Here is a 13,323-nt window from a genome sequence, read left to right as displayed (position 1 = left end):
TTCCTTTTCTTTCTTTGTTTCTTTCTTTTCTTTCTTTCTTTTCTTTTTTTTAAATGTACTGTGATGCTTGGATTGACAAAGTTCATCTTTGTTTTCTTTGTTTTTTTTTTTTTAATGTACTGTGATGCTTGGATTGACAAAGTTCATATTCAAGACTGGTAGCAAAGCTCAGCTGCTCTTTATCTTTCTGAGCTGCTTTTTCTTCTGTGGGAAGGATTAGAAACATTGTAGCCTTAAAAGTCTTTCTTTTTGCCTCATCTTTCACAGAAAGCTATATAATGAAAATAAAAGTAAACAGCTGGTAGTAATATAATAAAAAACCAAGTTTCACTTATCTATGCCTTGGTATACTTCATGAACCTTTACATAGTTGGAAGGTGACCATATTTGTAAAATTTTACATATTTAATCCTGATTTTTGTGTGGAAAGGGCTACTGCATGCAGACCAAACTTAGAATTTTAAAGTGTGAAGGTGCCTTAATAGTAGCCTGAATCTGTATTTTGGTAGGCAGGTCACTGCTGATGACCAGAAACTTCAGACTAAATAGATGGAGGTGAACCAGAGCTGTTCTTTTCATGAGCTTGTTAGTGGTTGTGCCTTTTTAAAAGAGAAAATTCGATTCACCATTCTTTTGCTAGCCAGTATAGCAGAGTTTTCTTTCCTAATTTTATCTGTGAATCTGCACCACTTAATATGGCAGCCACTAGCCATAGTGCTATTGAGCACTAAAAGGTGGCTAGTCCAAATTAAGAGGTGATGTAAGTGTGAAATACACACTTAATTTCAAAGACTTAGTACAAAAAAAGATAAAATGGCTCAGTTTTTCATGTTGATTACACGTTGATATGATATTTATAGGATTTAATAAAACATTTATTTCACCTGTTTCTTTTTGCTTTTTAAAATGTGGCTACTAAAAAATTGTGGCTTAGGGGCTTCCCTGGTGGTGCAGTGGTTGAGAGTCCGCCTGCCGATGCAGGGGACACGGGTTCGTGCCCTGGTCTGGCAGGATCCCCCATGCCGCGGAGCGGCTGGGCCCGTGAGCCATGGCCGCTGAGCCTGCGCGTCCGGAGCCTGTGCTCCACAATGGGAGAGGCCACAACAGTGAGAGGCCCGCGTACCGCAAAAATGAAAAGAAAAAAAATTGTGGCTTATATTTCTATTGGACAGTGTTGCTCTAAATAATTTTGTCATAAGGATAATTAGTACACATGTACTATATGTAAACTAATATTTAGGGTTTTTTATAACAACTTTATTGAGGTATAATTCACATACCATATAATTCACTTATTTCAGTATACAGTTCAGTGGTTTTTAGTTGTGCAGGGTTTGTCACAATTTTAGAAAATTTTATCATACAAAAAACTCTGAATCCATTAGTAGTCACTCCTCATTTCCCTCCAACCCCTCGCAGCTGTCTCCCCCCAGCCCTAGGGAACAACTAATCTACTTTCTGTCTCTCTGTATATTTGCCAATTCTGAACACTTCATATAAATGGAATCCTATAATATGTGTCCTTTTCCTTCGTATAAATGGAATCATATAATATCTGGCTTCTTTCACTTAGTGTAATGTTTTCAAGGTTTCAATCAAATTGTAGCTTGTATCAGTACTTAAATTAATGGCCAAGTGATATTCTGTTGTATAGGTATACAACATTTTATTTATCCTTTCATCATCTGATGGATATTTGGGTTGTTTGCACTTTCTGGCTATTATTAATAATGCTGCGATGTAGAAGTTTTTGTGTGGACATATGCTTTCATTTCTTTTGGGTGTCTACCTAGGAGTGGAATTGTTGGGTCAAATGATAACTCTATGTTTAACTTACTGAGGAGCTGGCAGACTGTTTTCCAAAGTGGCTGCACCATTTTATATTCCTACCAGCAGTGTATGAGGGTTTCATTTTCTCCACATCCTTGCCAATGCTTGTTATTATTGGACTTCTTTATTATAGCCATCCTAATGGTTGTGAAATGGTATCTCGTGATTTTGATATGCATTTCCTTAATCACCAATGAAATTACACATCTTTTCCTGTGCTTCTTGGCCATTTGTATATCTTAAATAGATACTTCTAGGGAAGTATTTTCTCTACCCATTTTTAAACTTTTTTATTGTTGAGTAGTGATAGTTCTTTTTATATTCTGGATTATAAACCTTTATCAGATATATGATTTGCAAATATTTCCTCCCATTCTGTGGATTTGTTTTCACTTTCTTGATAGTGTACTTGGACAAAAGTTTTAAATTTTGATGATGTCCAGTTTTATCTATTTTTTTTTTAATTGCTTGTGCAGTTGGTGTCATATGTAAGACTCCATTGCCAAATCCACGATCATGAAGATTTACTCCTATGTTTTCCTCTAAGAGTTTTATAATTAGGCTTTTATATTTAGGTCTTGATTCTTTTTGAATTAATTTTTTTTATATTGTATGATATACAACTTCATTCTTTTGTATATGGCTATCCAGTTGTCCCAGAACCATTTATTAAAAAGAGTATTCTTCCTCTATTGAATGGTCTTGGCATCCCTGTTGAAAGCCAATTGATACATCAACTTATTTCTAGACTCTCAGTTCTGTTTCATTGATCTATTTGTCTTTCATTATGCTAATACCACACTATCTTGATTTCTGTTGTTTTGCAGTAAGTTTTGACATTGGGAAGTGTGAGTTCTCAAATTTTGTTCTTCTTTTCCAAGATAGTCTATTCTCAGTTTCTTGTATTTCCATATGAATCTTACTATCAACTTGTCATTCTACAGTGAAGCCAACTGGGTTTGTTAGGGATTGCATTGAATCTGTAGACTTCATTTGGAGCGTATTGCCATTTTAACAATATTATGTTTTTCAATTCACAAACAAGGGATATCCGCCCATTTATTTAGATCTTTAATTTCTTTCTAAAGTGCTCTGTAGTTTTCGGAGTAATTTTTGCAATTCCTTCATTAAATTTATTCCTAGGTGGTTTATTCTTTTTGATGCTATTGTAAATGGAGTTGTTTTCTTAATTTCATTTTCAGATTGTTAATTACAAGTGTATATAAAACTTTATTTATTTATTTATTTTGCTGCATTGACTCTTCGTTGCTGCACGCAGGCTTTCTCTAGTTGTGGCAAGCGGGGGCTACTCTTCGTTGTGGTGCGTGGGCTTCTCATTGCGGTGGCTTCTCTTGTTGTAGAGCACGGGGTCTAGGTGTGCAGGCTTCATTAGTTGTGGGTCGTGGGCTCTAGAGCACAGGCTCAGAAGTTGTGGCGCATGGCTTAGTTGTTCCGCAGCATGTGGGATCTTCCCGGACCCAGGCTTGAACCCGTGTCCCCTGCATTGGCAGGTGGATTCTTAACCACTGCGCCACCAGGGAAGTCCCAACAATTTTTTTATATTATATTCTGTAACTTGGCTGTACTTGTTTATTAGTTCTAAAATTTTTTGGCAGATTTCTTAGGATTTTCCATATATAAAATCATGTCATCTGCATGTAGAGAGTTTTACTTCTTCCTTTCTCATCTGAGTGCTTTTTATTTCATCTCCTGCCTGATTTCCCTGGCTGGACCCTCCAATACAATGTTGAGTAGAAGTGGCAAGAGTAGATATCCTTCTCTCATTTCTGAAGCATTGTCTTTCACCAGTAAGTACGGTGTTAGCTGTTGGCTTTTCATAGATGCTATCAGGTTGAAGAAGTTCCTTTTTATTCCTAGTTTGTTGAGTATTTTTATCATGAAAGAGTGTTGAATTTTACCAAATGCTTTTTCTACATCTGTTGAGATGATTATGTGTTTTTTGTTCTGTCGATATGGTGTATTACATTAACTGATTTTTGGATATTAAACCAACATAGTTTTACTGTGATAAATCCCTTTTGGTCATGGAGTATAATTCTTATATATTGCAGAAGTTTTTGCTAGTATTTTGTTGAGAATTTTTCTGCCTATATTCATAAGAGCTATTGCTCTTGTAGCTTTCTTTTCTTGTGATGTCTTTGGTTTTGGTGCAGCATAGTACTGACTTCATAGATTGAGTTGGGAAGTGTTCCTTTTTTTTGGGGGGGTGACAATTTGTGAAGAATTAGTATTAATTATTTAAATGTTTGGTAGAATATACCTATGTAGTCACCTGGACCTGAATTTTTCTTTGTGGGTAGTTAAAAATTTTTTTTTTTTACTAATTTAATCTCTTATTACAAGCATGCCTTTTTTAAAATTGCACTTCACCATATTGCACTTCATAAGATATTGTGGTTTTTACAAATTGAAGATTTGTGGCAACCTGTGTTGTCAGATGGTGGTTAGCATTTTTTAGCAATAAAGTATTTTTTAATTATGTACAGTTTTTTAGACATAATGCTGTTGCACACTTAAAAGACTACAATATAGTGTATACATAAATTTAATATGCACTGGGAAACCAAAAAATTTGTGTGACTTGCTTTATTGCAGTACTTGCTTTATTACAGTGGTCTGGACTAAACCCGCAGTATCTCTTGAGATATGCCTGTGTAGGTCTATACAGATTTTCTATTTCTTCTTGAGCCAGTTTTGGTAGTTTGTGTCTTTCTAAGAATTGTGCATTTAATCTAAGTTAAATTGTTCATAATATTCATTCATAATTAGTTATTTCTGTAAATTTCATTTATTTCTGTAAGGTCAGTATGTCCCTCTTTCATTTTGATTCTTGTGATCAATCTAGCTAAAGGTTTGTCAGTTTTGTTGATCATTTCAAAGAAGCATTTTTTGTTTTGTTGATTTTTCTCCATTTTCCTATTCTCTATTTCATTACTTTCCTCTCTAATCTTTATTATTTCCTTTTTCTTACCGGCTTTAGATTTAGTTTGCTCTTTTTTTTTTTTTTCCCAGTGTCTTAAGATGAAAGTTTAGTTTTGATTTGAGACCTTTCTTGTTTTTCAATAGTGATGTTTATAACTACAAATTTCCCTCTAAACACTGCTTTAGCTGCATCCCATAAATATGTTGTATCTTTATTTGTCACCTTATTTTCTACTTTCTCTTTGATTTCTCCCTTGGTTATTTAGATGTTGTTTAATTTTTACATATTTATGAATTGTCAAGTTTCTCTCTGTGTTACTGAGTTCTAATTTCATTCCATTATGGTTGTCAAAGGAAGATACTTTGTGCGATTTCAGTGTTTTAAATTTATTGAGATTTGCTTTAAGACCTAGCATAGGTTCTGTCCTGAAGAATATTTCATGTTCACTTGAGGAGTAGGTGTATTCTGCTGTTGCTGAGTGGAATGTTGTATAGATGTGTTAGATTTAGTTGTTATATAGTTGTGTTCAAGTCTCCTATTTCCTTGTTAATCTTCTTTCTAGTTCTGTTCATTACTAAAAGTGAGGTATTGAAGTCTCCAACTATTATTATTGAATTGTCCACTTCCTTCTTCATTTCTGTCAGTTATTGATTCATGTATTTTGGTGCTATATTACTAGGTGCATGTATATTTATAATTACCATACCTTTCTGCTGGATTGACCCTTTTATCATTATGAGATGAATCTAAAGTGCCTTATTTTTTTTTTTTTTGGCTGTGCCGCGTGGCTTGTGGGATCTTAGTTCTCCAACCAGGGATTGAACCCGCGCCCTCAGCAGTGAAAGCACAGAGTCCTAACCACTGGACTGACAGGGAATTCCCTAAAGTACCTTTGTAAACAGCATTTTGGTTTTTATTCCAGTCTAGATCTTGTTTTCTATTTCAGTCTGAAGATCTCTGCCTTTTGATATGATTATTTACTCTCATTTAATGTTACTGTTGACAGTTCGATTTTTGTCTACCATTTTAAAATTTTGTGTCTGTTTTCTGTATGTCTTTCTGTATGTTTCTGTTTTGTTTCCCTGTGTCTCATTTACTGCTTTATTTTGCATTAAGTAAATATGTAACATTAAAATTTTTTTCATGATATTTTCTGAATTATTTCATTGGTAATTACTCTAGAGCTTATCATCCATCTTACCAGAATCTGCTTCAGATTTATTCTGACTTAATTCTATTGATATATCAGAACATTGCTAACATTTACTTTTGATTTCTATGGCTGAAGTATATTCATTGCCATCTTTATGCTTGTTTACATTGTTTATATTTATTTGAAATATTGGGGGTCTGTTTGTTATAACTATAAAAATAATCTGGAAATAATTTTCTTTACAGTTAGAATCAAGAATAGAGGAACTTAATAAAGAAGTTCAAGCTTCCAAAGATAAAGTACTAGCTCAAGACATTGCAACTAAAAATGCAATTCAGCAATTACACAAAGAGATGGCCCATCGGATGGAACAGGTATTTTTCAAGGCATTATTATTAACTTTCTGATGATTCTTTGTATATTAAGTAACCTTTTAGACAGTTTTGGACATTAGTGTGTATTAGGATTAGGATTTAAAAAATGCTAAAGCAGGGGGCTTCCCTGGTGGCGCAGTGGTTGAGAGTCTGCCTGCCGATGCAGGGGACACGGGTTCATGCCCCGGTCTGGGAAGATCCCACATGCCGCGGAGCGGCTGGGCGCATGAGTCATGGCCGCTGGGCCTGCGCGTCCGGAGCCTTTGCTCTGCAACGGGAGAGGCCACAACAGTGAGAGGCCCGCGTACTGCAAAAAAAAAGAAAAAAAAAAACGCTAAAGCAATACATAAATGCATGCTAACAACAAAAAACTTCAACCTTTATTCCTGTGATTCTTTACAATATGCTTACCCTGAGCATTAGGAATGTTATATATTTAAAATTTACACTATCAGTTCTCAAACCTTTTATACTAATTAAAGAGAAATGTAGAAGATAAGACATTAAGAAGTTGTTGGTTTTAGTGGACCCAAACATAGCTTCATTAGAATAACTTAGTGAGCTTTAAAAATATATATATTCTTGGGGACTTCCCTGGTGGTGCAGTGGTTACGAATCCGCCTGCCAACGCAGGGGACACGGGTTTGATCCCTGGTCTGGGAAGATTCCCCCATGCCGTGGAGCAAATAAGCCCATACACCACAACTACTGAGCCTGTGCTCTAGAGCCTCCGAGCCACAACTGCTGAAGCCTGTGTACCTAGATCCCGTGCTCTGCAACAAGAGAAACCACCACAATGAGAAGCCCAGGCACTGCAACAAAGAGTAGCCCCCGCTCTCCGCAACTAGAGAAAAGCCCGCACACAGCAACAAAGATCCAGTGCAGCCAAAAATAAATAAATTTATAAGAGAAGAAGTGTGTGTGTGTGTGTGTGTGTGTGTGTGTGTGTGTGTGTGTTCTTGGGGACTTCCCTGGTGGCGCAGTGGTTAAGAATCCACTTGCCAATGCAGGGGACACAGTTTCGAGCCCTGGTCCGGGAAGATCCCACATGCCACAGAGCAACTAAGCCCATGCGCCACAACTACTGAGCCTGAGCTCTAGAGCCCATGAGCCACAACTACTGAGCCCATGTGCCACAACTACTGAAGCCCACGCAGCTAGAGCCTGTGCTCCGCAACAAGAGAAGCCACCGCAATGAGAAGCCCGCGCACCGCAACGAAGAGTAGCCCCCGTTCGTCGCGTCTAAAGTCTGCACGCAACAATAAAGACCCAACGCAGCCATAAATAAATAAATAAATTTAAATATTTATATATATTCTTTGGAATTATATTTTAAAATAGAAACAAAATGATAGTAAAATGTGCACAATAACAATTCAAACAGTAAAACATGTCTTCTTCCAAACTTTTTCTCCCACTCCGCACCCTTCCCAGAGGCAACCATTGATGCCAGTTTCCTGTATATCCTTCTCAGAATATTTGTTGCATGGACAAGCATGTATATATTTCCTTTATTCCTCCCATCCTCCTCCCTGTTTTTAAACAAATGGCAACATACTACACTCAGTACTCTGTATCTGTTTCCTCTCTAATGATGAGTGTAGGTGAGGTTAATAACGGTTTACAAGTATTCACTTATTTAATATTCAGGATAACCCTAAGAGGTGGGTATTCTTATGTAGATTTTGGAGATTGTTCCATTCACTTGTTTCTAGATTGGCTTCATTCCTTTTCTCCCATAACTTTTCCTCTCAACTTTTTGATTTGAGAATTTTTAAGCCTGTAGAAAAGGTAAAAGAATAGTAAAATGAACATTTGTTTACCCTTCACCTAGAGTCACCAAACCTGGTGAGTTTTATTTAGAAATAGCTTCCTAGCATGAGTGTGTACATGTTGCTGCACACACATGTGTACACTCCCCAGTTTAATTTTCCAGTTTGAGGTTTCTCCATTTCTCAGAACAGATACGTAGAATGTATCTGAACCTCAAATTTACAGGAGGGTAGAGTTAGTTATAAATTCTTAGGGACTTTGTAGCATGTCTCCCTCAGCCTCACATGACCTCATATTGGTAAGTATTCAGCCCTAACGAAGCATTCTGGATTCCTGCTGCTAATTAGATTTTTTGGCCCTGAAATTTCCCATACTTTCTTTTTTTTTTTTTTTTTTTTTTGCGGTATGCGGGCCTCTCACTGTTGTGGCCTCTCCCGTTGCGGAGCACAGGCTCCGGACGCACAGGCTCAGCGGCCATGGCTCATGGGCACAGCTGCTCTGCGGCATGTGGGATCTTCCCAGACTGGGGCATGAACCCGTGTCCCCTGCATCGGCAGGCGGACTCTCAACCACTGCGCCACCAGGGAAGCCCTCCCATACTTTCTTGTGAACTCAACTGTGCATTAAAAAAACATTTGTTGTACTTTATCTAAAATTTTAGGTGTTTTGAATGGGGAGGGTTCATCTGCCATACTTGGAGAAGCAGAACTACTTCTACAGTTTATCTTAATTTTAGTTGACTATTGAATCCTATCAATTATGTTATTCATATCTTCATCCAAGTCAATGGTAAACATCTTAAAACTAGTCAAGTCCGAAGACTTTTACTGACTCCTCTTTATCTGTGCCATAATGGACTGACTTTCAATAGAAGCTTAAAGAGTAGTCAATTATCTCATTTAATACTCCCAACAATCTATGAAGTAGGTGCTGCTATTATCTGGGGTGGGATATAGAAATGTGAACTTTTAGCACCCCAGGTTATTCTTTTTTTTTTAATAAATCCATTTGTTTTATTTATTTATTTAAATTTTAATTTATTTATTTATTTTTGGCTGTGTCGTGTCTTAGTTGCCACACGTGGGCTCTTCATTGCACTGCGCGGGCTCCTCTCTAGTTGTGGTACGCAGGCTTCTCTAGTTGTGGCACGAGGGCTCCAGAGCACATGGGCTGTGTAGTTTGCAGCACGCGGGTTCTCTAGTTGAGGTATGCGGACTCAGTAGTTGTGGCGCACGGGCTTAGTTGCTCTGTGGCATGTGGGATCTTAGTTCCCCAACCAGGGATCGAACCTGCATCACCTGCATTGGAAGGCAGATTCTTTACCACTGGATCACCAGGGAAGTCCCACCCCAGGTTATTCTTTTGCAGCTGATTCAGGGATGACTCTGGGTAACAGGACATTCTGGTGCATATCCCCTCCTGTAGTTAAGAACCTTGTAATATGTTATCTCGTGTATTATAATTATCTGTTTTCTGCTGCTTATCTCTTAACTTCAGTGAAGTTTCCATGTTGCTACCAGGTATCTTTTTAAAACACAATTTAATTTAATAAAATTTAAAACACCTTTTATTAAATCCGTCTTTGGCTTCTCTTTGCCTGTAGGATAAAATCTCAAATCATTAGCATGACAAGAAGAGAAGTCCTTCTTCCTTTCAGGATCTGATCTCTACCTCCTTTTCTGTTTTATAACTACTTCCTCTCCACTGCAATCAACACACCAAATTTAATCACTACAGAATAATTTAATGTCCTCTAAATATATCATGCTATTTTATACTTTTAGGCATTTGAGCCTAAAATAACCACATGATAACCACTCTAGCTTGAATTCCTTTCCTTGACTGATCCCTTTACTGAGTCCTTCAATGCCTAGCTCAAGTATAGCACCTAGTTCAAGTACAAATAGCATCTTTCACCCTTCATGCCAACCCTTCCCAGGGACTGTTAGTATTTTTGTATTTTCAAAGAACTTTGTACATTCATCCACTAGAAATTGTTTCATAATCTTCGTTTATGTGTTGTTCTTACTAGGTAGTGAGCTCTTCCAGGACTTACCATGGCTTATTCTTCATTGTGTTCCCAAAAGCTAATCCATTATCTAAGCATTAAGTTATCATGGAACTGGACTTCTTTTAAAGTTGACATTACCATTAGTTGACTTTTTCTAAGTACAGTTATTCAATTATCTAAAAATCTAGCTAATTCTGTCAGCCAATTCCATCACGGTTTTGTCAATCATTTGTCCACAAGCATGTCATCAAAGCCTCAGGGATCTCTGCCATCCCTATTCCAGTGTTTTCTTTAATTTCTTGAAAATTAGTAGGCTATTTCAATGGGGGAAAAATCCCAATTGGATGATTTTTAAAAATACTTATATGTATAGTATTTTGAGTGGTTACTAGATGTGCTTATCAGCTGTAGCAGAACTTCATGAAACATTTTTTGTCAGTCACTTTCATCAGAGCATAGGAGGTTTCCCCACATTATCCTAACGCTAAACCTACTTCAATTCAGTTATAGTATTAGTTGGAGTTTACCACTAGATGCCATTGAAGATCCTTAAAGTTTAAGGATCCATCTTCTGTAAAATAAGTATGTGCTTCATCATATTTGCAAACTATGAATTTACTTAAATGAAGGGCTATCTGTAGAAGTTTTCATTGTATGAAATTTCACAGTATGGAGTACCAGCTTATAGTTACAGAGAATTTTAAGTTAGTATATAGGTAGATGTCACACCTAATCCAATTAGGTATTTCTTGTTAAAATGCCAAATACTTTTCATACAGAGGAACCCAGCGATCACTAATTAGCATATTACTTACTTTTTTGTGAGGGAGCTAAGATTATAGATTTTAGAAATTGTCAGCCATAGACTCAGGATCCTGACAGAAAACAGAAACTGGTGATTTGGGGAGAATTTCATAAAAGGACTCTTTACAAAGGTATGGGTGAGATTTAGGGAGTCCAACCTGGGAAAATGCAGGATCCTGGGGCTGCTGGAGGAGCCATTATCACTCTTTGGGCTAAAGGAATAAGGAGACGGTGCAGGTAGTACAACCCAGAGAAGGTAGTTGCATAGAGAGGTCACCTGACAGGAACAGTGTATGATTCTGGAGGAGCCAGATCTCATTCTCTGCCTACCGTCCTAATCTTCTGCTTAGTGCCTCCTGTTGGCCAAACCCAACTGGAAGTATGAGGGCAAAGAAACTTGTTGATATGGTCCCTGATGGTCACTTTCCCAGAGCACAGAGTGGGCTAGGAAAGAGTGGAAAAGTGATCTGAAGGAGTAAACAGAAAATAGCAACCATATTAGCTAAAGGAAAAGGAATAGGAAAGGGAAGAAGCAAATATTAATGATATTAATTTGTTCATTGTATCATTTCTCTTTTTTAAAATTTCATGACACAGGTCCTGAAAATCTTGTGTAAAAGACCAAAAAATACATTGGTGATATTATAGGAAAATATTATTTGTTTTAATTAATTTTTATTTGAAAAATATGTTTTATTAATGCTAGATATTATTTTCAAAGGCCAACAAGAAATGTGAAGAAGCACGCCAGGAAAAAGAAGCAATGGTAATGAAGTATGTAAGAGGCGAGAAGGAATCTTTAGACCTTCGAAAGGAAAAAGAGATACTTGAAAAAAAACTTAGAGATGCAAATAAAGAATATGAGAAAAACACTAACAAAATTAAGCAACTTTCTCAGGAGAAAGGACGGCTGCACCAGCTGTACGAAACAAAGGTATAACTTTTGATATTGTATCTTATTTGAAACTTACTCTCTTTGCTTTTCCTTATTTAATCAAATAATCATAACTTAACATGGTTAAACCACTGTTAAACATAAAGTTGTTTTTCTTAGTTTACCTTCAAAGAATGCTTTAATAATTCCAATATCTTGTTACTTAGCTCCAAAAAGTTTTTCCTATGAAAAGATGAGAAACTGACATGTTGTTTATTAGATCTTTTTAAAAACTTCCTTTTAAAATCTTCATGTTGAAGAAATGACTTTGTGCTTCACAGGAAGATTTTATTTTGGTAAAAGATATACATGGTGTGTCAAAATGTGAGTAGTTTTTCAGCCAGAAGTATACTTTGACCAGAATCTTAATGTAACACTTACTTACACATCATAGAATTTATATTTTACTTGTAGAAAAACATGTTCTTACATGCTGTCCAAGGAGATTTAATTACTGTGCTATTTAGAATCCTTGCTATTAACTAGCATCCTCATGGCGTAGTCTTGTGTCCAGTAGGTTATCATTTCTTGGTAATCAATGATATTTTTTATTAATTAACTTTTAGTTCAGGAATGTTGTCATTGTCTCAAGAATTCTGGCAAAACCAATTTAATTCATATTTCACCTTAATGTCAGCCAGTTGAGAAGAATCAGAAAGGTACGCTTATACTCACAGTGTACTAGTTGGTTAAAATATAAATATTAATCATCTTATGTCTGTTAATTGGTTTTAGGCTTCTACTGTCCTCTTATGAATTGAACTTTAAGTCAGTTTATAGGCCGTAATGTGCTAGCCCTGAATTATAGTGTTATTGCATTAATTATCTTGAGATATAAAAGATACACAAATGATTGGTTGGTTGTTTAAATGAAAAATATGACCTGGTGATATTATTTTAGGAAGGTGAAACTACTAGACTCGTCAGAGAAATAGACAAATTAAAGGAAGATATCAACTCTCAAATCATTAAAGTAAAATGGGCACAAAACAAATTAAAAGCAGAAATGGATTCACACAAGGTGAGTACTGTAATACAGTGGAAAAATTATTAGAATCAGTTTTAAGAGCACATGCAGTAATAGTTATTAATGAGGCATAAAGCTTAGTGACTCCTGTAGGATAGCTTGGGCCTGAATATTTGGTGATCATAAAAAGATACTTCCTTGCATGATTTACATATTAAATTGGATAGAATGTTGTTTTAGCATTCATTGTTTTTAACCCCCCAATGACTTTGTTCTTTAAGCATTTTTAGTGTTCTATATTTTATATTAAACATTGTCAGGTTCGGGGGAAGAGGAGAATATGTAGGTTATCAAAATTGAAAGTAAACTCTGGAAATTCTTAAAAAAATGTTAGTGATGATACAATTCTTATAATCAAGAAATATGAATTTTTATTTAAATATAAACATAACAAAGAAAGTTTCCTTATCTGTTTATTATGAATATAATTCTATTTGTATTGTGTATAATGAATATCATATTATTAAACAATA

The 13,323-nt window shown here is 36.0% G+C and overlaps 1 protein-coding gene across 1 annotated transcript in view; it reads left to right on the top strand.

The window, feature by feature from the left end:
• Positions 1-13,323, top strand: part of CCDC186 (coiled-coil domain containing 186) — a 48,322-nt gene that overhangs the window by 14,842 nt on the left and 20,157 nt on the right. Inside the window, exons 4-6 of the mRNA XM_033420990.2 lie at positions 6,173-6,301; positions 11,611-11,823; positions 12,725-12,844. Of these exons, the coding sequence (XP_033276881.2) occupies positions 6,173-6,301; positions 11,611-11,823; positions 12,725-12,844 (462 nt within the window). The remainder of the gene's footprint in view (positions 1-6,172; positions 6,302-11,610; positions 11,824-12,724; positions 12,845-13,323) is intronic.

Source organism: Orcinus orca, chromosome 14, assembly GCF_937001465.1.
Source record: "Orcinus orca chromosome 14, mOrcOrc1.1, whole genome shotgun sequence".
Classification (NCBI taxonomy): Eukaryota; Metazoa; Chordata; class Mammalia; order Artiodactyla; family Delphinidae; genus Orcinus; species Orcinus orca.
The sequence above is the reverse complement of the archived record's forward strand: the minus strand, read 5'-3'. Positions and strand labels throughout refer to the sequence as shown.